The sequence below is a fragment of the Tupaia chinensis genome, unplaced genomic scaffold (assembly GCF_000334495.1).
Source record: "Tupaia chinensis unplaced genomic scaffold, TupChi_1.0 Scaffold144128_1, whole genome shotgun sequence".
NCBI lineage: Eukaryota > Metazoa > Chordata > Mammalia > Scandentia > Tupaiidae > Tupaia > Tupaia belangeri.
Window position 1 is genome coordinate 74109 of NW_006203983.1, and position 22387 is coordinate 96495.

A 22387-nucleotide genomic window follows, 5' to 3' on the forward strand; every position below is an offset into this window, starting at 1 on the left:
CCGCTAGCTCGTTTGTTGGAGGCTGAATTATTAGTAGAACATCTTCATTCCCTTAAAAATCTAGTTCACAGTAGCCATGTGGAACCTTGTTCTGAAGGCCCGTGGCTTCTTCTCTCTAATTACTTTTTAAAACAGTCAATCGCTATTTCTCATTTTGCTTGTAAAAATACTTTGCCCATCATGAAATACTTCTCAGACCAATCCAGTTGAGAATACTATACATGTCATCATCAACAGTTAATAAGCCATATCCGTTTCTCACTTTCCTGGGTGTTTTTTCCAAGTGTGAATAATAACTGTTTCTGGTGAGTTACAGGAAACCACAAGACCGAGGGCTGCTATGGAGACAAGCCCTGTCCTCAGGGAGGGAAGAGAACTCTTTTGTCCCATGTAAACTGAAGTGGCCTCACGTCCCCTCTGCTACAACATGTACCTGCAGCTCACTGGGCTCACATTATCATTTCTCTGTTATGAGTAAAGGTTTCCTACCAGGATGGGAATTGGCAAAGGGAAAACAGCACAGAGGGAGACTGAGGAGGACCTCGAAGGGGCTGGTTCAGATCAAAGTGGTCTAGCGGAAAGGTAAAGATGGAGCTGCTCAGGTGCCGAGCGTCCACTGGAGGGTTCCTTCTGTCTAGACTGGGGCCCATTCCTCCTGAATGGGCAGCATCGTGGAAGAGAAACCAGCTCTGTAGGCCTAACCTGCCACCGATCCTGGGTTCGACTATCATCTATTCAAATGGCCAGAGATTGCCTCTAACTTTCCCACACACACTTTTGCCTGCAGAGTCCAGCAGTGGCTGCAAATGGTCAAAGACAGCCTCTATAATCTCAATGGGGCTTTGGAGTCAGACAGATCTGAGCTCCAGTCCCTACTGGCCACTGACCCACCAGATGACCTAAAGCAAACTTGAGCTCAATTTCCCTTAACTTAGAATGGGAGCAGCAGTTTAAACATTCAGGAAGATTGTCAGAATTAAACAGAGAAGTGCTTGTAAAGCGTGTACTCCCGGTGGCCACAGGGTTTTAAGCTCTAGCCTGAATCAGAATCGCGTGAAGAACTTGTTCAGATGCCTGGGCAACACAGATTAAATTAAAGATGTGCAACTGGGACAAGAGGATGTCCCTTCCCGTCTGCAGACGCTCTCCCATTTTCTTCCCTCTTGCTACCTCTCCCTTGCTCCGCAAACCCTGGATTTTACTTTCCTACCTTGGTCTGTGCCTCTCTGTTCCATTTAGTTTCCTTGTTCTCTTTCTTCTCTCTTTCTCATGCAATGTCCTGTTAACAGTTCTGATTCCAGCTCCTTACCAACTGCACGAGGAAGCTGAACTAGCCAACTTACTAAATTATCCTTTCCTTCAATTCCATCCCTGCCCTAGTGGGTCCTGAGAGACACAGTGGATCAGAGACACTAGCTTTCCTGGAAAGGCCAGTCTAGAAGTGTCTCCTCAGAGACTGTGCCACCTTGTATCCAAAGAACACTCACATGCATGCATGTGCACACACACACACACACACACACACACACACGGGCGCCCAGCTCACACCCAGCTTGTCCTCTCTTATGTCTTATCCTTCCTGACTTTAGCATGTCTACCAAAATTTGATTTGGGGCTCATTTAATATGGAAAATAAGCAATGATTTTCTTTTCTGAGAGATGGAGGAAATTCAGGGTGCAGGCAGCCTGATGGACTAAGAGGTCAGAGACAGCTCAAGGCCCCTTTGTCTCTCAGTGCAACCCATTGGCCAGGGACCGGTCTCACACTGTGATGACGATAAACTCCCCAAGCACTCATTCTAATGCATTAAATAGAAAGAGATTGTCAGTTTGGGGAAAGCTGCCCCCTAAAATAAGCTCTGTCCCCTCTCGTTACTCCAATAGTTCTCTCCTTCCCTGAGAGAGCCGATAGTGCTAACATGTCTAGGTGAACATCAGCCCTCCTCCGTCAGCACAGGGGCTCTAGTTTTCCGCTGTAACCCAAGCATGCGCGTGCCCTTTAGCACCTCAGAGCTTGTGCCTCCCATATCTGCACACAGCAATGAGTCAAGAAAACAGGGTTTGGGGTCAGAAGGTGAAGGTTGTGGGTATAACTGCCACTGCAGTGTGTGCCCTTGAAAACACCCGTAAGGTGGGGGAGCCTGACTTGTTCTGTGGTCAAATGACTGTGGTGGGTGAAACCGCTGCTCACCCATTACCTCAGCCTGGCCCACTAGTTGGAAAGGCAGTCATTTCTCAGAAAGCTAGTTGGAACATGGCTGGGATGTAGTTTAACAGGGTTTTGTCCAAGGACCAGTGGTCCCTAGTGGAAACCACAGACAATCACAGAGCAGGGGAGTGACAATGACACCTTCGTAAGGCTAGGAGCAAGTATCCCTGACAGGGGAACCGCATCTGTAATAGCCAAGAGTCTGGGAGTTCTGGCTCCCTGGGTTCATCTAGAAAATGTTGAGTTGTAGACACTGGAGGGTCAGGAAGGCAGCTTTGTCCCCGTGTGGCACCAAATAATCCAGGAGGGAGGGTTTACTTGAGACAGGCTCCCAGCCCCTTCATCCTCATGTGCCAAGCTCCTTTCTCACCCCACACAAAACAGGGTACACACCTGAGCAGCCCCTGAATGTGCGTCTATTCTTCAACATCATGGTGGGTGTAGAGTCAGCCCAGGAGGGCCTGCACCAGGTTAAAGGGCACGAGAGTGGGAGCTGTTCCCACTCCGCGTCTCTGTGGTGAGATTTGGACAGTGTCTTCAGCTCCTACTCTTACACCATCTCACATATTTTGTTACAAGAATGTTGACCCCTCACCAAAGCTCATACCTCTTTACTAGATATTAGATATCGGGTGGTTTGGTTCATGCTATCTCAGCAAGACCCAGGAAGTCTGCGGTCTACAGCAGCGTAGCCCATTTCCAAGAACCATCTCAGATCGTGAGAACAGGTTTGTTGGTTGTCAACTACCTTTGTGTGCAAGAGCATGACCTCTTGTCTCCACCACAGCCTTTTCCTGCCTCGCCTCCTCCACCCTTCGATTTCTCTCTCACATAAACCAGCAGTCACCATGTTGGGTCGGGGCCCATGCCCCCTAGTCTGTACCTGGGATGGTGCTTCGGACAGGTTAGAAGGGGCCAGTCAGGACAAGGAGGGGTGTCACTGAACTGGACTTAGCCCCTCTGCAGGTCCCAGCTCTGGCTGGTGCCAGCTACGGGGTTGGGGGGAACCAAGAAAAATCTGTCACTTATAAAACCGCATACATAAATCTAATGTGTCCCTTTGGTAGTTGTACTTTGATGAGGAGGGAGATGTCCAGGGTTAATGAAAAAGCTACCATTTATAAAATTATATAGATAAACAATTTCTGATGTTTCCCTTTAAGAACTCCAGTTTAATGAGGAAGGAGACTCCAGAGCCCGTGTGCTGTGAAAACCAGGCGAGAACGCTGGTTATGAATGATCCCTTTGGTCGCTGCTTACAAACAGCAGTGGGCCTCCTGAGTGAACGTCATCTCTTGCCCCGGCCTCCCAAACACCAAGGACGTTGTGACTGTTGCTATCTTCTTGGCCCCAACATTCCTTCCAATATTCCTGGGCCTACCCTCCCCCAAGAAGGATGGTAAGAAGACATTGCATCCTGCCCTCCATCTTATCATAGTTTGCTGACTCTGTTACCCTTACTACTTTGTAACTTCTGGAAATAATGAACAAGCTTGTTCCTTTGTCCCTCTACAAATAAACACGAGGGGAGAATCCAACTCGGGAGGCCACGTCTTAGGTGGCTTCTCTCTCTCACCCTTGACTCAACATTTTGTGTCTCAAGGATGTTTGTTCGTACATTTCAAGTGACTGCCCTGCTGGCCCGAAAGTCACAATTTGTGATCAAGAGTCAGAGGGGGAAAAGCAGCAGAGTTTCCTCCCACTCTGCAAACCTACCTAGGGCTTCATTCAGAGCAGGGACAGCAAGGAGCAGTTTTGGTCCCTCAAATGACCACTTAGTTGGGATCAATTCTCCTGCACTTTAGGATTCTAGCAACTGAGTCCTAAACTTTTTTTTTTTAAAGAATTATTTTATTTTATTTATTTTAATTTGACCAGAGAGATAAAGAGAGAGCGAGAGAAAGTGAGAAAGCAAGCCACCAGGTCCAGGACTCGAACTGTGGTCGACCATGTGGGAGTGTCCAGCACCTTAACCATATGCCACCCGCTGGTCCACTAAACTCTTTTTTATTTGTTTATTTTTTGGTAGAGGTTTTTACCTTGGGGTACGTGTGCTCACCGGAGAAGGAAAGAGACAACACAGTGAGAGAGAAAGTGAGAAATCCTCACGGGGATGGCCACACTGCAATATCTTTCCCTCCATTCTCCTCCTGGGATCTTGGGCATGCATACACAGATCCAGCAATATTTTCAAGCCACCGGGTCCAGGACTTGTACGGTGATCAGCCATGTGGGAGTCCAGCACCATAACCACTATGCCATCTGCTGATCCTGAGTTCTAAACTTTTAACTCCCAGAACCTGGGAGATGACACCAAGCCTTCCTTTTCCACACTGCTGGTGTCCCCCTCAGTGGAATGAAAATACCGAATGTGTTCATACGGGGATGTTAAGTCTGCAGTGGGACGGGGCACACCTGTGTACTGGAACCACGTTTAGTTTTGGAAAATTAAGTAGCAATATGAGAAAGGAGGGAGAGTCCTCCATATGTTCATGGGAGATTCAGTTTTTCCTCAAATCGAAGCATAAGCACTGATCGAAAACATTTCTTATTAAGCTGCTAATATTTAGACTAATAGTGCTCTCACGTGGGTGATTAATTATAGAACCCAACAGGCATAAGATAGGAGAATCCTGGAAGTGTCAATATCACATTGTCTAAGGCCGTTTATAAGCCCACATTCAAGGATGCAAAAAATAATTCAGGTGCTGAGTTGGATTTCATAAAAGAAATAACAACAGAGTAGGTTTGTGTGACACCGGAGGAGAATGGAGGACAGGCGTCCAAAGCACAATCCATGTTGTGTGTCTCAAAGAGGGCCAGGAGTCTTGCCATCACCCTCAGCAACATTGAGATGGGACACTGAGAATGGGAGAGGACTTGCTGTGAGGCCTTCCAGATTCCAGCCTTCAGCAGGCACCAGGGTGGCAGTGAAGCCCTCCAGGGATCCCAGAAGGGCATTTTATAACCAGAACACCTGACCAGCAGGCAATGCAGGTAGTTGAATCCACAGAGATCTCCTGGGAATCACATGAATGTTGTAAATTTACACAGAAAGATCTAGAAAAGGGGCATGAAAGACTTTAGCCTCAGAACTAAGTACTCTTAATTCTGATGTGCACAGTTACCCTAGTTATGCTCACCTCATCATTGTAAAACTAGCTCCTTCCAACCCGAATTGATCTGTGTAGACCTATTTCTATTGAGGAAAAAGGGTGTGTTATGCATGCACAGAAATCAAATTCGTTTGTGCTGTAATACTTTTTTATGTACCGAGCTGGGGTCAGCTAGTCACAAGTTGAGAAGATGGTCTCTATCCTCAAGGAAGCTGAGTCAGAAAAAACAGGTATTTAGGATTGTTACACTGTATGTCCCCACAACTCACTCCAGGGGCCCAGGGGCCACCAGAGTGGTCAGATGCTGGCTAGGGAGTAGAGATCAGAGTGACCGAGGCAGCCCAAGGACAGAGAGTCCATCAGCAGCCAAAGTCAAGGACACCTTAATACCAGTGGCTGCACATAAAGCCACGCTAAGGAGAGGAGGAAGTGGGCTAGAAACCACTGAGCTTAGCCTTGGAGCAATCATGTTCAACAGATGGGCACAGGAAGCCGTATGTCATGTTCGTGTTAGGAACTCGGGGTGGGTCTGCCAGTTTGCTTCCAGAAAGACCACTGCTTGCTAGAGGGTCAGACATGACTTTTTTTTTGGTTTTTTTTTGGTATCCCTTGTTTTTATTCTTCCTTTTGATTAACCATTTAAGAAGTTTTTGCTTCCCTTTTTATATCTTATTTGATCTTCATGAAATGACAGTGAGGAAAACGACGCAATTACTAAAAATATGGCCCATTCTGGGTGAATACCATGGCGAGACCAGGAAACTGAATGGGCAGAGACCTGCCACGCCCTTGCTGTTGTCTGGTGAGTGAGGCCATACTGCGCACCTTTCCCCACTCAGCATCTCACTGCTCGAGGACCCTCCCTGTCCAGATTGACCTGCAGCAGCCAGGCCCTCCACGGTCTCTGTGGCCAGCAGCAGCAGAGAGCTGGTTCCTGTGTGTCTTCTCACACGAGATCCACACTGACATCCTCAGGCTGTTCATGGTCTTGAGCCCATTCCCTTCTCCCTCACATCCACGTCCCACCCCGCAACCATGACTCAGGGTGTGAGTAAAGAAGTTCACGTGTGCTAAACCGGAGCCTTTGTGTAGTTACGATTAATAACACCCCGAATGAGTGATTCCTACGATCAAGAAATGCAGGCCCTGGGCAGATTTGTGGAGGAGATGCCTTCGGGGTGGAGGAGGCTGAGGAAGCTACTTGGCTCTCAAGTTCCTCAGGGAAGTTCCTGTGTCCCCTTACCAGTATCGATGACCCGCCCTCAGATTGCGATCATTCTGTAAACTGGTAAAGCAGGAGAATGCACTCGCTTTCATGTACGGGACTCCTCTGTAGAGCACTAACCGACATAGCGCTAACCTCTTTTCACACATGGTTAAAATCATCACATTTATCAACTTCCTACTCAAACACCTGGCTTTCCCTGCCATCGGTACCTACTTTGTTTGGGGACATCTGATGTAATTTTCTCTTCATGGTGAGGAGATTAGCTTCCTGAAACATGAACCCATTTGTCTGTCCTCTGCCCTGTGTGCCCACAGGCTCCAGGTCTCCTCGGTTCTTCAGAATTGCCAAGTATCTTCTTAAATCTTTTGCTCAGTTCATTCACTATTTTCTGTGTAATTCGTTTTCTTTTCTTTTTTTTTTTTCTTTTTTGGAGAGGTTTTTGCAATAGGGCACGTGCACTTTCCAGACAGACAGAGAGAGACAGAGAGACAGAAAGCAGGAAATCACCCCCCAGGGGGGATGGCCACACCGCAATCCCTTCTCTTTTATTCTCCTCTTGGGATTTTGGGTACACATGCACATGCACCCAATATGAGTTTAAACTACCAGGTTCGGGATTTGAACCGCAGTTGACTACATGGGAGTTCAGCGACATAGCCATTACGCCAACTGCTGGTCGCCTGTGTAATTCTTTTACGTGTGTGCTCAGCTTTTCTACACTCCTGGGAACACTCCAAATTATTGATACATTCCAAAATGTAGTTCCTACAAATTTCTGTTTCTGTGTGGAGACATTTAAGAATATTATTTTCTATTGGGTCCTGAATTGTGTTACAAAAGCCTAAGTTAAAAGGGGTGGCGTGGGGCATGTGTGTGTGTGTGTGTGTGTGTGTGTGTATGTGTGTGCATGACAGTGTTTTCACACCATTGGTTCATACTGACATTTATCTCAACTAAAAGCTCCAGATAATTTCCTACTGAAACTTACTTAAAACACCCTCAGCCTTGCACAAGCCCTGTGCCCATGTAGATACAAGACCTATATACCACATTACAAACTATGTGGCTTGAATCCCAGCCCCAGCATCTTGAAAATCACTTCAAGCACATGTGCGTGCATATGTGCACGAACATGCGTGCATATGCATGCACGTGTCCCAAATCCCCAAAGAATGGAGAAATGGAGGGGAATGGACTGTGGCATGAGCACAGGTGTCCTGCCACAGTTATCATCCTGCAGTGTCCTGGGGCCTCGTTAGTATCTGAACTCCAGTGAACATCAGCTGAAGTGGACACTATGGGGTAACCTTGATGGGCAGGAGAAGGCAGAGAAGCATAGAGAGCAGGTCTGTAAGGCAGTAAGGAAACATCTGGTATGAAAGCTGCTGGCATTTACTCTCAGGGTATGTTAAGACAACAGGAACAAGAAAGAGAAGGAGGGCAGGAGACCTGGTCAGTTTGCAGGTCTCTGCATGCTGCTGGAGGAGCCTCCACACCACTGCCAGGGACAAAATGCTGGTCATGAACAAAGGACTTGGCAACAGTTATGGGATGCTCAAGTCATTTTGCTTGTTCATTTTCTGAAGGGCCAAAGAACTATAACATCTGCTCATTATAAGAGTGTTTTGAGAAGATTTCACGACCTGCCTGTTTTGCTTTGACCACTTCCACTTCTTGACCCCACTTATTTAAAACTGCCATTTACTGCTCAGCTCTTGGGTTTGAGAAGGTTAACTGAAGCTGTAGCAGAAAAATATCGGGGAAGATTTACCAGAGAGTTCTACTCCACCATAACAGTGCCCCTGCTCATTTCTCTCATCAAACTAAAGCAATTTTGTAAGAGTTTTAGTGGAAAAATCACTAGGCATCCAACTCAAGGCTCAACTTGACTCCTGCTGACTTTTTTGTTTCTTAATCTTAAAAAAAAAATCTTTAAAGGGTATCTGTTCTTCTTCAGCTAATAGTGTAAAAACAAACACAACAACAAACTGTGTTGTAATGGTCAAACTCCCAGGATCTTCAGTTCTTTAGGGACAGACTAACTGGCTGGTGTCATCATTTACAAAAGTATCTTGCATTCAATGGAACTTATGTTGAGAAATAAAGTTTATGCTTTTTATTTTTTAATTCCATTTTCTGCAAACTTTCTGAAGTCCCATCATATCAATAAAATTTATTGTGTTTTGAAGAATATATGTAGGTGGGTAGACAGGTAGGAAGGGAGGGAGATAGACAGATATAGGTGTGTATGTTTCCATAGGTAGATATGCTTTCAGGAATTTCTTGTCTATATGCTAAGGGGGCATAGAAAAAGTGATGTCTCCTAGCAATGAGCACATCAAGTGCCCAGAGCTTGGTTTCTTAGTACCACCTTTTAATAATAGGAACTAGAGATGCTTGGAAAAGTGATAGTATCCAGATAACATTTATCATTTATATATTTAGCAAAAATCCAAACATATGGCAGCTATGTTATGTTGACAACGGTATAAGAAAATAGAAACTCTCAGAAATTTCTGATGACAAAATGGTCCAGGCCTGTGGAGGTAAATACTACATATTTATCCTTTGTGTACTGCAAAATCAAATCTAAGAATGTATCCAAGAAACACTGGTGAGAATCTAAAAAGGCATGTGTGAAAGACTATTTGTAAAGGCATATGCAAAAGACTGTTTATAAAAACAAAAGACAGAAAATGACTCAAATTACCGTGAATAAGAGACTGATAAAATAAGCTCAGATACATCCATACAATGAGATATTCTTTAGCTATAAAAGGTAATGAAGAATATCTTCATATATTGTAAAAGAATCTCCATGCTAAGTTGTTCATTGAAAAGTGTGAAGTGAATAAAATAAGGTATAGGATAGTACCATTTATCTAATAAGGGATACTTTTACCCTTATGCTTACTGTATTTGTATATTAGATAGATAGATAGATAGATAGATAGATAGATAGATAGATAGATAGATAGATAAATGTAAGAATGACATAGGAAAATGAATACTTTGAATGCAAACAAGCAAATGAATAAAGGGGAAGAAGGAAAGGAATGTGGGAGAATGAAGGGAAAAGGAAGGAAGGAGGATGAGCACCTGTGTATAGAGGGAGGGGATAGGGTAGCTACTACAGGGGTAGAAGCTACACTTAACAATTGTTTTGTAGATAGATCTTAGAGTGATATAAATATCGTCCATAACATCTCCTAATAAAGGCCTATTTTCCTCAGTTCATATTAACCTAAATGTCATACCTATCTTTGACAAAACATTACAAGCTATGCTAAAAGGTAAAAAAACACACCACCTAAAGAGACAAAACAAGTATCAGAACAGACTCAAATATGACACAGATTTTGGAATCTATAATAATTGATTTCATATGTTAAGGACTCTAATGGGAAAGGCACACACATTCAAGAAAAGAAGAATGATGTAAGCAGGGAGAAGGAAACTCTAAGAAAAGATCAACGGGGAATGTTAGCAATCAGAAACACGGTAACAGAAATAAAGAATGCCCTTGATGGGTCAGTAGACCCAGCCAAGAAAGAATCAATGATCACTAAAATATGTCAATAGAAATTCCTCAAGCTGAAATATGAAGAGAAAACAATAATGAAAAACAAAAAGAACAGACTATCCAAGTACTGTGTGATAGTATCAGGTGTAACCTATATAAACTGTACCACTAGAAAAGAAGGAGAGGCGGAAACAAGAAAGATACGTGAAATAATAATGGTGGACAACAATCAGAAATTAATGGCAGTCAGCAAACCACAGATTCAGGAAACTCAGAATATCAAGCCTGACAAACACCCCAAATTTCACATATAGGAATATAATATTCAAACTACACAAAATCAAAGATGAAGAGAAAATCTTGAAAGAAGTAAAAGAAAATAATGTACCTTACCAATATGGAAAGAAGAATAAGAATGATAGTACTTTGTACATCAGTAACCATGCCAGAGAGAAGCAAATCCAGTGAAATATTTAAAATGTTCAAAGAAAAAAACACTAACCTAGAATTTTATCACCAGTGAAATATTCTTTAGGAATAAAGAGAAATACTTTCTGAGACAGACAAAAATTATGAGAATATTTTAGCAGCTAACTGACCTAGTTTTCCCCCTTTCTTACTATAGTCTTCAAGAATAACTGTAGAATATGGTAGCAGTGCAACATCTGGAGATAAGGTGGACCTGGTGGAATCCCTGGATGCTGTTTCAGTTCTCTCCTAGATCAAGGATGCCCAGCAGTGCTTTAACACAGTGAGTTCAGTTATCCTGGGACATAAAATGCAGGGCTGGCTGCTTTGGGGAACCCAACAGCTGGGACACAAGTGGGGCATGTACACTTGAGAGTCCTTCCATCCAGAAAGGTTTCCTGAGAATTAGGGGGCCAGGCACAGTGACTCTGGGCTTCTATCATCCCCCATTGCCTATGTGTAAAAAATAAACCTGGTGTGTATAATTTCTTGTGTGTGGGTATTGTGTGTTGTATCATTGAATTCAAACAAATTTAAAACCAGTACCTATGAGGCTGCTTCACACCAAGGTGAGCCTCTGTGGGAGAAAAGATATAAGAGGAGCCTGGGAGTGTCCCTGGGGAAGGTCCAAATCTCTTCAGGTTCTCAGCATGACTTAGAGATTATGGTTACACAAATCTTGGCAGAAACAAGTGAGCAAAAGTATATATTTGCAGAGTGGACCAGGACATTGCTACTGGACTATGAGCCATCCAAGGAAAAATTGGGGATGAAGACTTCAGTTTGAGTGCCACTGAGTAGGGCAACCATAAAAGAAGGCACCATGGGGACCAGCAGTTAGGGTAACGGCTATGTTGCTGGACTCCCATGTAGTCGACCGTGGTTTGAGTCCTGGACCCAGTGGCTTAAAACTCATGCCGGGCGCGTGTGCGTACATGCCCAAGATCCCGAGAGGGGAATGGAGAAGGGATTGTGGCATGGCCATCCCCCCTGGGGGGTGATTTCCTGCTTTCTGTCTCTCTGTCTCTCTCTGTCTGTCTAGCGAGTGCACGCGCCCTATAGCAAAAACCTCTCAAAAAAAAAAAAAAAAAAAAAAGAAGGCACCATGTTTAAGCAGAGTCCTTTTACATCATGAATATTCATTAGTTGACATAAGTATGCTTGGGTGAGCATGAATACCCAAGCCATCTGAAGAACTGATTAAAGATTTTTTTCTATATTTATAACAGAGTGTGTGTGTGTGTGTGTGCGCGCGTGTGCACACATATGCGTGTGTGTGTGTGAGAGAGAGAGAACACCATAATCCTCTTTCTTCTCCTCTTCAGATCATTGGATCAGGGACACTTGCATGTATGCCTGGCTGTGTGTTTCAGGCACTGGGCTTGGGATTTGAATCATGGTTGCTATGTAGGGTCTAGGTTTTCTTGAGCAATTAATTACTGCTGAACAAAGGAGCTTGCCCCTTATGAGAAGTTTGAAAGCTTCTTGGGAGTCTACTCCTATACAAAGTTACCTGGTGTACATGACTACTGTTATTGCTGTGAATAATAATCTTTTTGTCTCTGACACAGATATCTCATGTTGTCTGCCAGTATGCCTGACATTGTCAACAGGGTAATTTGTTACAAGTAGTGCAAAACCCTTCACCATTCTTGACAGTTTCGGAGGCAATGTTACAGGGGATCCCACCCCTGTGGATCAAAGACCCCGTAAGCCTTCAAGATAGTGGTACTAGCAAAAACCCTATAGGCAGGAGAGGCATGTGAGAAATCAAACCTATGTTTTGTTGACTTATCACATGTTTGGGTCTATTGGGGTGTGATGCTGCGATATGGCTGTGCTGGAACATAGATATTCCCCCAAATGTGTCCATGCTACTTCCAATTTCCAAAATATAGATCAATGTCTTCTGTGGTTTTAACTTTGATACATAAACCAGTTAAATACTGCTCCAAAAAAAGAAATTATGGCCAATTTTACTTAGAAATATAAATGAAAAAATTAACAAATATCAGAAATAATGTTCAACAATATATTTAAAATAATGTATCATTACTGAGAAAGTTTATGTTGTTAATAATAATAATGTGGGTTAATATAAGGGAATCTAACAATATAACTTACAATATTAATAAATGTAAGGAGTATCTACAGAAATAACCAACTCTGTAGAAATAATAATTAATGTGATTTATTTCTAAACACAAATATGAGAGACCAGGCCCTGAAAAACCAAATGTACATTTCTCCAAGGTGATCAGGTATAGGGGTTTCTTTTATTTGGTTTTGAGAGTAAGAGGCAATTTGGAATTTAGTGAATAGAGTTTTTCCTTTGGTCTGGCCCAAAAAGGCAGGACATTTGGAAAAGGGTGCTTATAGGTTATAGGCAGATTTTCTGTGTTTCAGAAAAGGATCAGTAAAGAGTATTCTTTAACAGAGATAAGGGAGTTTGTATATGTCACAAGATATTGTCCCAAGGAGAGGATGTAGGAAGAATCCTATTATTAAATAGGACAAAATGGTCTGTTAAGGTTTATGGGAGTGACTAATCCTAGGTGCTCTGGAAGGGATATTGGAAATAAGAAAAAGCAGTCAGACTCTGGTGCTCAGGAGCAAAAATGATTTGATCATCTTAAATGTTCATAAGTTATCTAATAAAATGTGAACTTTATTTATTTAAAAATACTCAACTAAACAGGGACTGATGGTGGGGGCCAGCAGATGGCATAGAGGTTAAGACTCTGGGCTCCCACATGGCTAACAGTGGTTCAAGTCCCTGACCTGGAGGTTTAAAACTCATGCCGGGCATATGTGCAGGCATCCCAAGAATCCTGAGAGGAAAATGGGGAGAGGAGATTATAGTGTGGCCATCCCACAAGGGGATGATTTTTCATTTTCTCTCTCCCTGTCTCTCCAGTGAGGGCACGCACCCTATTACAAAAATCTCTCTAAAACAATACACTGATGGTGTATTTGTTATCTTTTCCTGCATAATGCTGCACCACAAACTATTTCCAAACCCAGTGGCTCACTCACATGTTTATCACCCATGCTTGTGGTTTGGTTGGGTTTCAGCAGACCTGGGCTGGGTTCAGTTCAGCAGTTCTACATCTCATGGCTATTCTCTGGTGTGTTAGACAGTATTCTCCAGAGAAACAGAACAAATAGCAGTTACGTATTATCTACTTATTCATCTACCTGAGAGAGGTAGAAACAAGGAAAGAGAGATAGAGATGAGAGAAAGAGAGAGAGATGGAAGAGAGCTTTATTTTAAGGAATTATCTCACACCGTTGTGGAGACTAGCAAGTCTAAGTCCATAGTTTTAGTAATAAATACATGAAAAGGAAATAATGAATTACGTATAAATGCTAGCCCTTATGAGATGAAATGTTTACGAGTTAAGGGTTGTTAAAAAAAATAAGTTAAAGATTTTTGTAACATTTTAAATTCAAAATCTTACTTTATGCTTATTCATTTTTTATTATTGTTTTGGATAAATGCTATGTAGACAATTGGAGAGGGACTCCACTTGTGGTACGAATTACTTTGGACCAGGCTGATAATCTTTCTGGAAGGAGCACCCTTGCTTCTGTTTAGTCAGTCTATGGACCTCATGTATTTCTGGTGGGACTGTGTTAACTGGTGTTTAGTGCTTACTAGCTGGGATCTGCAGCTGGACTGCTTGTCCAAGTTCAGCTGGGCCTTTCCTAGCTCAGCACCTAGGGCAAGAAGCTTAACCTCTCTGCACCTCAGGTTTCCCATGTGTAAAAATGGAGGCTGGAATAGGCTCCCCTGCCAGGGATTGCTGTGAGGATTTAATGAGTTAACACAGGTACTTAAAATAGTACCTGATAGTCAAGTGTTGTTTAAACATTAGCTATTGGTGTTCTGTTGTTGTGTTGTTGTTTTCTCTTTTTTTGAGAGGTTTTTGCCTTAGGGTGTGTGCACTCACCAGAGAGAAAGAGACAGACACAGTGAAGGGGAAAGTGAGAAATCACCCCTGGGGAACAAAGGCCATGCCACAATCCCTTCTCCTCCTGGGATCTTGATGCACATCCACTGGCGTGATTTTCAAGTCAGCAGGTCTGGGACTCGAACTGCACTTGGCCATGGATGAGTACAGCAACTTAACCACTACACCATCTCCTGGTCTCACATTAGCTATTGTTTTACAATCATTATTCTAGAAAAGCCTTACATGGTTGTTCTAGCAATTTCTCTATAACCGTGACTTACCTTTTCTTCCCAAACACCAGAGCTGGATGATGTGTCCAACATTCTTAATGCTCACCAAACATCTGGGTGTCTCCTCACATCCCAGACCCCTTTAATCATTCAGGTGCCACCTCACCTCCTGGCCTCCTTCAGCGCCCAGGTGCTCCCTTCATGTCCTGGTGCCCTTAGCACCTAGATGCTCTCTCAGGTCCCAGCCTCTCAGGTACTTAGCTTGGGGCCGGGTCTCTGGCTTCTGATGAAGGGATGTGGTTTTAGAAATAAAGCAATGAGAAGGACTGGGGATTGCATTCTTTGTAGATCTGTCATGTTTAAGAGAGGCCTTCTCTCAATATGATAGACCATGTTATGAGGGGGTCGTCAAAAAGTTCATGAAAAATGTGTATTATGAAAAAACGACTCAAGGATTTCAAAAAAATTTACACCGTAATACACTTGTACATTAATACATTTTCCTATGTACTTTTGAAGACTCCTTGCGTTTGGCTTGCAAAAAGTGAAGAATATCATGTGGTAGACAAAAACAAAAACAGTCATTAAAGAAACTCAAGTTGAAATAGAATCTGAGAACAATAAACTCAAATGGAAGGTTGGTCCCAAAGGAAGATATCAGCCATAGTTTCTGGAGCCTAAATTTTTCAACTGTTACAAAGGGAGTTTAGATTGGGGGATTTCTGGATTCAGCCAGAGATCCTACAAGGGGCTGAAGTGGTCTCAGCTCAGTAGCAACAACACCCCTCTCAGTTACTCACACAAACCCATGCAGACTCTTTAATAAAGGGTTTTATTAAAACCCTGCTTTTATTTCAGCCCTTAGGATTTTCATACTTGAGTTCACAATTAAGATTGTGAAAGTTCCTCCAGGAAAGAAACCACCTGGGAGGCTGAAGAAGAATGCCAGGACAATATTGCCAAAAAATGCATGATCTCTTCTCAAAGAGATTCTACTTCTAAGTCAGGATCCAGTCAAAAATAAGATTTTATAAGGAAATAAGTAAGATCAGATGTGAAGAAGAAGGATGAGGAAAAGTTGGAGGACAAGCAGGAAGAGAGAAAAATCAGATTTATATTCTGTACCAGTCAGGTCAGCCAGATGTTGCTGCAATAATAAACACTTCCGAAATCTCAGTGGCTGAATGCTAAGCTGAGCTCTTGTTTGCTTAGTCTGAAATCTCTGAGCCACCCTCCAGTCTGCTTGCAGAAAAGAGACAACTAGTAGAATTCATAATGGATGGATTATTTCAGTCACAGGTGAAGTGATAGTCTACTTATTTAAGCAATGGAAGGAATGGTAAAAATCAACTGATGATTTCTAAGACTTAATCATGTTGAGGCACATACAGAATAATTTAAAGTAGAAAGTTAGAAGACAGATATATACATGACATGGCAATTGTCATAAATATTCCATGGATATCAACCAAAATAGAGCAAGAGAAAATTAGCACGACTATCAATATATCAGACTAAGTGGGACTTTCGAGGGAATCTTACATTTTAAAATCATGGTCCACTTACCTTATAGTGCAGTGGTTTAAGCAATTTGCCTGGGATGCCAGATTCCACATGGCCAATCATGGTTCAAACTCTAGCCACAGGGGCTTCAAAACCACACTGAGAACATGTCCATGCATGCCCCACATCCTAAAGGGATGTAGATACAGAGAAAAAGAGATTAATATATGACCTCAATCATGGGGGACTCTCTCTCTCTCTCTCTCTCTCTTTCTCTCTCTCTTTTGCAAGTCTACATACCCTCTGGCAATTAAAAAATAAATGAAGCATAGTTTATAAAAACATTCTCCAATTCTGAGGGTTGTTGATTCACACTAATTACTGTGTCTTTTGTTGTGCAGAAACTTTTTAATCTGATATAATCACAAATCTCTAGTTTGGAGATTATTGCCTGTGCTTTGGGGGTCTTATTTAAGAAAGATTAGAGGATGTAGAAGCATGGAAAATGGTTATGAATTCTGGAGACAGTTTTGGAAGAGAGTAGAGGAGAGGAGAAAGTGTGAGGAAAGGAATCAAGGAGAAAAATAGAGAAGCAAGACATTTATGGGACATAGAAATGGATGATTATCTATTGATGACAATGTATATGATATCTTCAACTTGACTGGTGTGAAATGTATTCATGATGGGTAATTCACTTTACAAGCTGTAGTGATGTACAATGATTGAATGTATAAAATAAACTGAAGTGATAAAAAATTTTTATACTGAAATAGTTAAGTTTCAATGACAAAAAATAAATAAACAAATGAATTTGGGGCAGCAGGTGGTGTAGTGGTTGAGGACTCCCACATGGCTGACTGTGGTTTGAGTCGCAGATCCAGCAGCTTGAAACTCACAGCAGGCATGTGTGTGCATGCCCAAAATCCCTAGAGGAGAATGGAGAAGAAGGGATTGTGGCATGGCAATTCCCCCAGGGGGTGATTTTTCATTTTCTCTCTCTTTGTCTCCTTGGCAAGTACACATACACTATTGCAAAAATCTCTAATAAATAAATATTTATGAATTAAAGATAATAAAATCATGCAGTAACTTAATTTATGTAACTTATATCATCACCGATTCCCAAATGTTCTCAACCTCTTCCTTCAATAATGTCCTTTAGTTAGGATGGTCAGCTCCTCTCTCGTCTGTCTCTAAAATCGCCCTTCCCCGTAATCTAGCTTCCTGTGATCCTACACAGCACATCTCTAGGAGTCATAACAATTAAAGTTCGTGTTAGTGTCTTATACCTTTGAGAAACTGAGTATCAGCTCTTGTCCAGAGAGAAAGCGTTTGAAGAAAGGAGGGATGAAGGGAAGAAAGAAACAATGAATGTCTGCCCCAATCTTGGAGGCAATCTGGGAAGTCCGTGCTGTCCGAAAGCGAGAGGTCTGATAGGCACCATTGGGCTCTCTCCTATCCTATCCAATCTTTTAGCTTCTGCTCAGGAGTAAAAAACAAAACAAAGCAAAAACCCCCAAAACAGTATTTGTGTTCAGAACCTGGTTTATTCCACTTAGTATTACTTCTTCCAGGCTTATCGGTTTTGCCCAAAATTACAGGAATTCATCCTTTTTATGGAATAGTATTCTGTTGTATGTGTGTGTGTGTGTGCACATGTGCCCCATTTTCAATGCCATAGAATCAGAGTGTAGCAGTAGGTACCAGAAGCCAGAGGGGAGAAGCTGTAGGGCATGGGGAGGCCTTGGTTAACAGATACAAAAATGCATGTCAACAACTGGGGTGGGTTACAGAACCATACAGCAAAGTAAAGAGCATTGGTGACGATTCAATGCACATTTCAAAATTACCAGAACGGAGTTTGAATGTGCACAGCACAGAGTAATGAGAAATGGTAGAAACGGTAGATTTGTTTACTTCCCTGTTTGATTATTACTCACTGTACATGCCTGGAAAAACCACACTGTGCTCCACAAAGATGTACAAATAAGATAAATAAATTAGAACTTGCAATAAAGTTATTATTTAAAAAAGAAGAAAGATCAGTGTAAACTCACTTCCCCTGGCACAAACTTTTCTGAGGAGTCAGCCGCTTCTTAAGCCTCTGAGTTCTTGTCTGGTTCTGGGTAGGAATAATCCCAGCACTCGTGTTCCTGGTTTTTTTTGTTTTATTTTGAAGTGCAAACAGCGTGAATTTCTGACTCAGCCCATGTTCCTACCCACTTCCTGCTTCTCCTAGCTTGCACGTAGACTGCCTTTTCAAGGGTGTTCTCCAGCCTGTACTCTGATCGTATTTTGCTGAAAATATAAGCAAACGTTGGCCTTGGAAGCTTTCCTCTGCCTCCTCCTTTCACCTACTCACCTCTTCAAGGAGTTCCCTGTGTGTCAGCCCTGACGGGAGAGACAGAACTCACTAGTACTGAACGGCGGAGGTGGCAGGGAGTGTGGCTGCTGCTTTCGCTCATCGGCAAGCCTGGTGGTAAGTCTGAGTGTGAGTGTGTGTTTATGTGTACCTATGTGAGTACTATCCTGATGTTTGGATGCATGTGTGCTGTGTTCACATAGTTGTGTATGTGTGTGTGTTTGCATTGTGTGTGCAAATTCTATTTCTGTATATGAAAATGTTATGTATAAGTGTGTATATTTGCATATGTGTTCAGTTTGTACGTATGTATGTGTGTGAATTTACTTACATGTGAGAGCACCACATGTTCTTGGGAGTGCTCATGTGTGTTGTTTGTATGTATGTGTGTGGATTTACCCATGTTTGTGCATGGTGTGTGTCCTGTGTAGTATTTGTGTGCTATGTTTCTGTGTACGTATGTCTGTAGATTTACCTGCATGAGTGTGAGTGCCGTGTGCGTTTTGTGTGTCTTACGTATATTTGTGCCTGTGTGTGTGTGTGTCTGGCTGTGTGTTTGTCATGTGAGAGGAAGAGTTGTGACTAGGAGGTCAGGGGAACATGGTGCCCTGTGTGAACTCCCTGCTGACTGTTCACTGCCATGCTCTGTAGTTGTACTTTCTTCCTGAGCAACATCACAAGGGCAACAACTTCCGTTTCATCTTCTGTGTGGGAGACAAGAAATAGAACGTTCCCGATGTGGGAGGCACTGTCCAGGGCGGCGTCTAGGGTGAGCAGCCAGGTGCTTGGACCAATACCCAATGGACCCATACCCGTTCCATAGGTCCTGTGAAGGCACAGTCAGGGTCCCTGATGTCTCTCACCTCAGCCCTGTTGACTCAGTCACAGTTTTCTGTCCAGCCCTCAGTTCTCTCTATAGGAGGAGTGAGATTACACTGGGGAAGAGCTGCCTCAGTTGCCACCAAGGATGTAAGGAAGCCAGAGATGAAGAGGCTAAGAAGGTCCCCAGTTTGCAGGGCACCAGATCACAGACTTAGGGGTCAATGATCTCATCATTCACTAATGCACTCGGTAGGTGAGATCGTGGGTTTTCTCAGGATGTTGTTGGCCAAGTCTGTGAGGTTGTCCACCTGGCCTGGTCACTTGCTCTTCCTGGAAAGCCACCAAACTTTCCTGGCCTATCTCTATCTCCTTCTAGCACTTCAAGGCCAAAGACCAAAGTCATCAAGAGGTATCCACATTGGCCTTCCACTGGCCAGCCCCTGAGATCTGGGGAGGCCTGAAGTGGTCTGCCAGGTGAACAGAGTAGAATAGCGTCAACAATGGAGGGGTGGAGCTCAGGCCGACCCTGACACAGGATCCTGAGACTCAGGCTTGCCGGGTCCTAATGACACCTCCATGAGCTCAGGGAGGTCCCAGGGCTGTCGTCTTCCTCACAGTAGCAGCAACAGCCACCCGGCTCTTAGCCCTCTGCTATCCCACTGCCCAGCTTCTCCAAAGACTCAGTGTACATTGCTCTTTCTGCCCCCAGGCCCTCTGAGCCAGCCCCTCCCATCCACTTTCTGCTGATGCCCTCTGAGAACACTTGTCCACACAGACTTCCTGCTGCCTCTGGGACACAGAGGATCAGAGTTTCATCTGCTTCCGGGTCTCTGCTCTTCCTCCTCCTCATGAAATAGCTCAGGATCCTCTTTCTATCCAAATTTTAGTCATTTCTCAGGTTCTAGTCTACACTGTACTCTATAAAATCTCTTCAGCTCATGGTGGAGATAGTGGTGAGGGAAAGGGAGAGAGAGAGAGGAGGAAACAGGATCCTTAAAGCCAGCAGAGAGCATCTCGGACTGCTTCTCCCCCGTGGGTCTGCCCCCCAGACATCTAAAGGCCTAGGTGATGGCCATGCAAAAATCTGCCCTCTGGCAAGAGAAAGGCAAAATGCAGGTGCCTCTCAAAACTGAGTTGGTAAATTAGAAAAACTTACTGTTGTTTGTTGTTTTCTCTAGATGGAGGAAGAGGAATGTGAGCAGGTTCCCCAGGAGAATCCCCCAGAAGAACCACCCTGGGATCCCACCCAAGAGCTGTCAGGAGGTAAGAGCAGTGTCCTCACAGTGACCTTGAAAGGAGCAGATGGGACCCTGGACAGGCACAGCTCCCGGCTGCACCTCCACGGTGTGTGGGGGGACAGGTGAAGTCCTGTCACAGAGCCTCTCATGTTCCAGTCACCACCAGAGGAGGGCCAGTGGGCGAGGACCTTTCTTTACGCCAGCCAGAAATAAGGAATAATCACCCCGACATCAGTGGTGGGCCCAACGGGGCGAGGAATGGCAGCTATTCCTAAATTTCCATGGCAATTCCAAGGAAAAGGGTCTTCACCTTCTGAGCGTTCCTCCCCAGGAAGGATGTGATGGAAATGCCTGGCCTTGGACCCAGGCTAGGAAGTCAGCAGACCATGTGTGGGTATCTGGCTGACCTGGATGTAAAAGCTCTCAGGGTCACAGGGATTGAAGTACCAGGTGAAAAAGCAGAGTGTCCTCAGCCTTTCCAAGGACTTCTTGCAGCCCCCAGTCTCGTGCCTCAACCTTTTCATCTAACCCGGGGAGACAGAATTGCAAAATGCCTATGGAAGGACTCATTTGTGACTCACCATGTATTTTAACATGCATGAGTTTTTGCTTTATGACATTGAATGACTGACCTGAGCCACCAGGGAGGGGGAAAAACATGTTAACCAAGCACACAGGAAAACTTCCAATGCATGTGCTAACGCCTGACTTACTTTTTCTCATGGCTTCCACAACTAGACAGAACTTGCGCCTCCTCTCCAGAGCTCAAGGGAGGAGCCTGGCTTTAGTTAAAGAGCAGTGTTGTATGCAGGCTCCAGGTAGCTGGGATGGGGATATTTCTGTGTCCCCAGCTTTGCACTGGCTAGGGAAAAAAGGAGGAGAGTCTCACCTCCGGCTCTTCCCTATGACTCCACCCATTCATGCAAAGTCTTTCCAGCTGCCTGGGGGAAGCTGGAGGAGCCACTGTCACTCCATTGTCTTTGGGCCCTGCATCATCCGGCCATGGGTGACAGGAGGTTATGGCACAGTGTGTGGGGGCTAAGGTGGTTCAGGAGAAGAAGGTGCCCATCCTGAGACCTTCATGTCTTCCGTGGGAACTAGACTTGGAAACTAATCGTTACTGTCACTTTCCGTGAACTCTGGGTCCATTCCTGCCCCCTCCCCTGTCATTCTTAGAACCTTGGCAGGGGGCCTCTCGGCCCTGGTCTGCATCTCCAGGTTCTCTCCTCAGGAAGACCCTGACGCTCGGCTCTGGGAGGCTGCCCAGCCCAGCCCACCCCTACCGCGCATGTGAGGACGTGAGCCTGGCAGGCTCAGGTCCACGCAGGGCTCACGTCCTACCCGCCCAGCCTAGTTCACCTTGAGCAATGGCACCTTCCTGGGAGGATCTGGGGCGGTCCTAGGGTTGACGAGCTCCGGCCCCAGGACCCGATGCTCTGTTCATGCTTCCAGGTCTGAAGGAGAAGGAGCCGACCCCCCAGAAGCTGAGGCTGCTGCTGGTGGGGAAAACAGGAAGTGGGAAAAGCGCCACGGGGAACAGCATCCTGGGCAGGAACGCGTTTGAGTCCAGGCTCAGCTCCAGGCCTGTGACCCAGACGGTGCAGAGAGGCTGCGGGCTGTGGGCAGGGTGGGAGCTCGAGGTGCTGGACACCCCAGACATCCTGTGTGCTCAGGCCCCACCAGAAGGTGCCACTCAGGAGGTGTGTCGGGGCCCAGCCACCCCTGCCCC

At 44.4% G+C, this 22387-nt stretch overlaps 2 protein-coding genes across 2 annotated transcripts in view; one reads left to right on the plus strand and one right to left on the minus strand.

Moving 5' to 3' along the window:
• The window catches only part of GIMAP2 (GTPase, IMAP family member 2), a 30050-nt gene extending 15119 nt beyond the window's left edge, over positions 1–14931 (minus strand). Inside the window, 1 exon segment of the mRNA XM_006165977.3 lies at positions 14782–14931. Coding sequence (XP_006166039.1) covers positions 14782–14823 — 42 coding nt within the window. The 5' untranslated portion in view covers positions 14824–14931.
• Positions 14932–18306: 3375 nt separating this feature from the next.
• The window catches only part of GIMAP6 (GTPase, IMAP family member 6), a 6893-nt gene continuing 2812 nt past the window's right edge, over positions 18307–22387 (plus strand). Inside the window, exons 1-3 of the mRNA XM_027767266.1 lie at positions 18307–18715; positions 20599–20683; positions 22111–22364. Of these exons, the coding sequence (XP_027623067.1) occupies positions 20599–20683; positions 22111–22364 (339 nt within the window). The 5' untranslated portion in view covers positions 18307–18715. The remainder of the gene's footprint in view (positions 18716–20598; positions 20684–22110; positions 22365–22387) is intronic.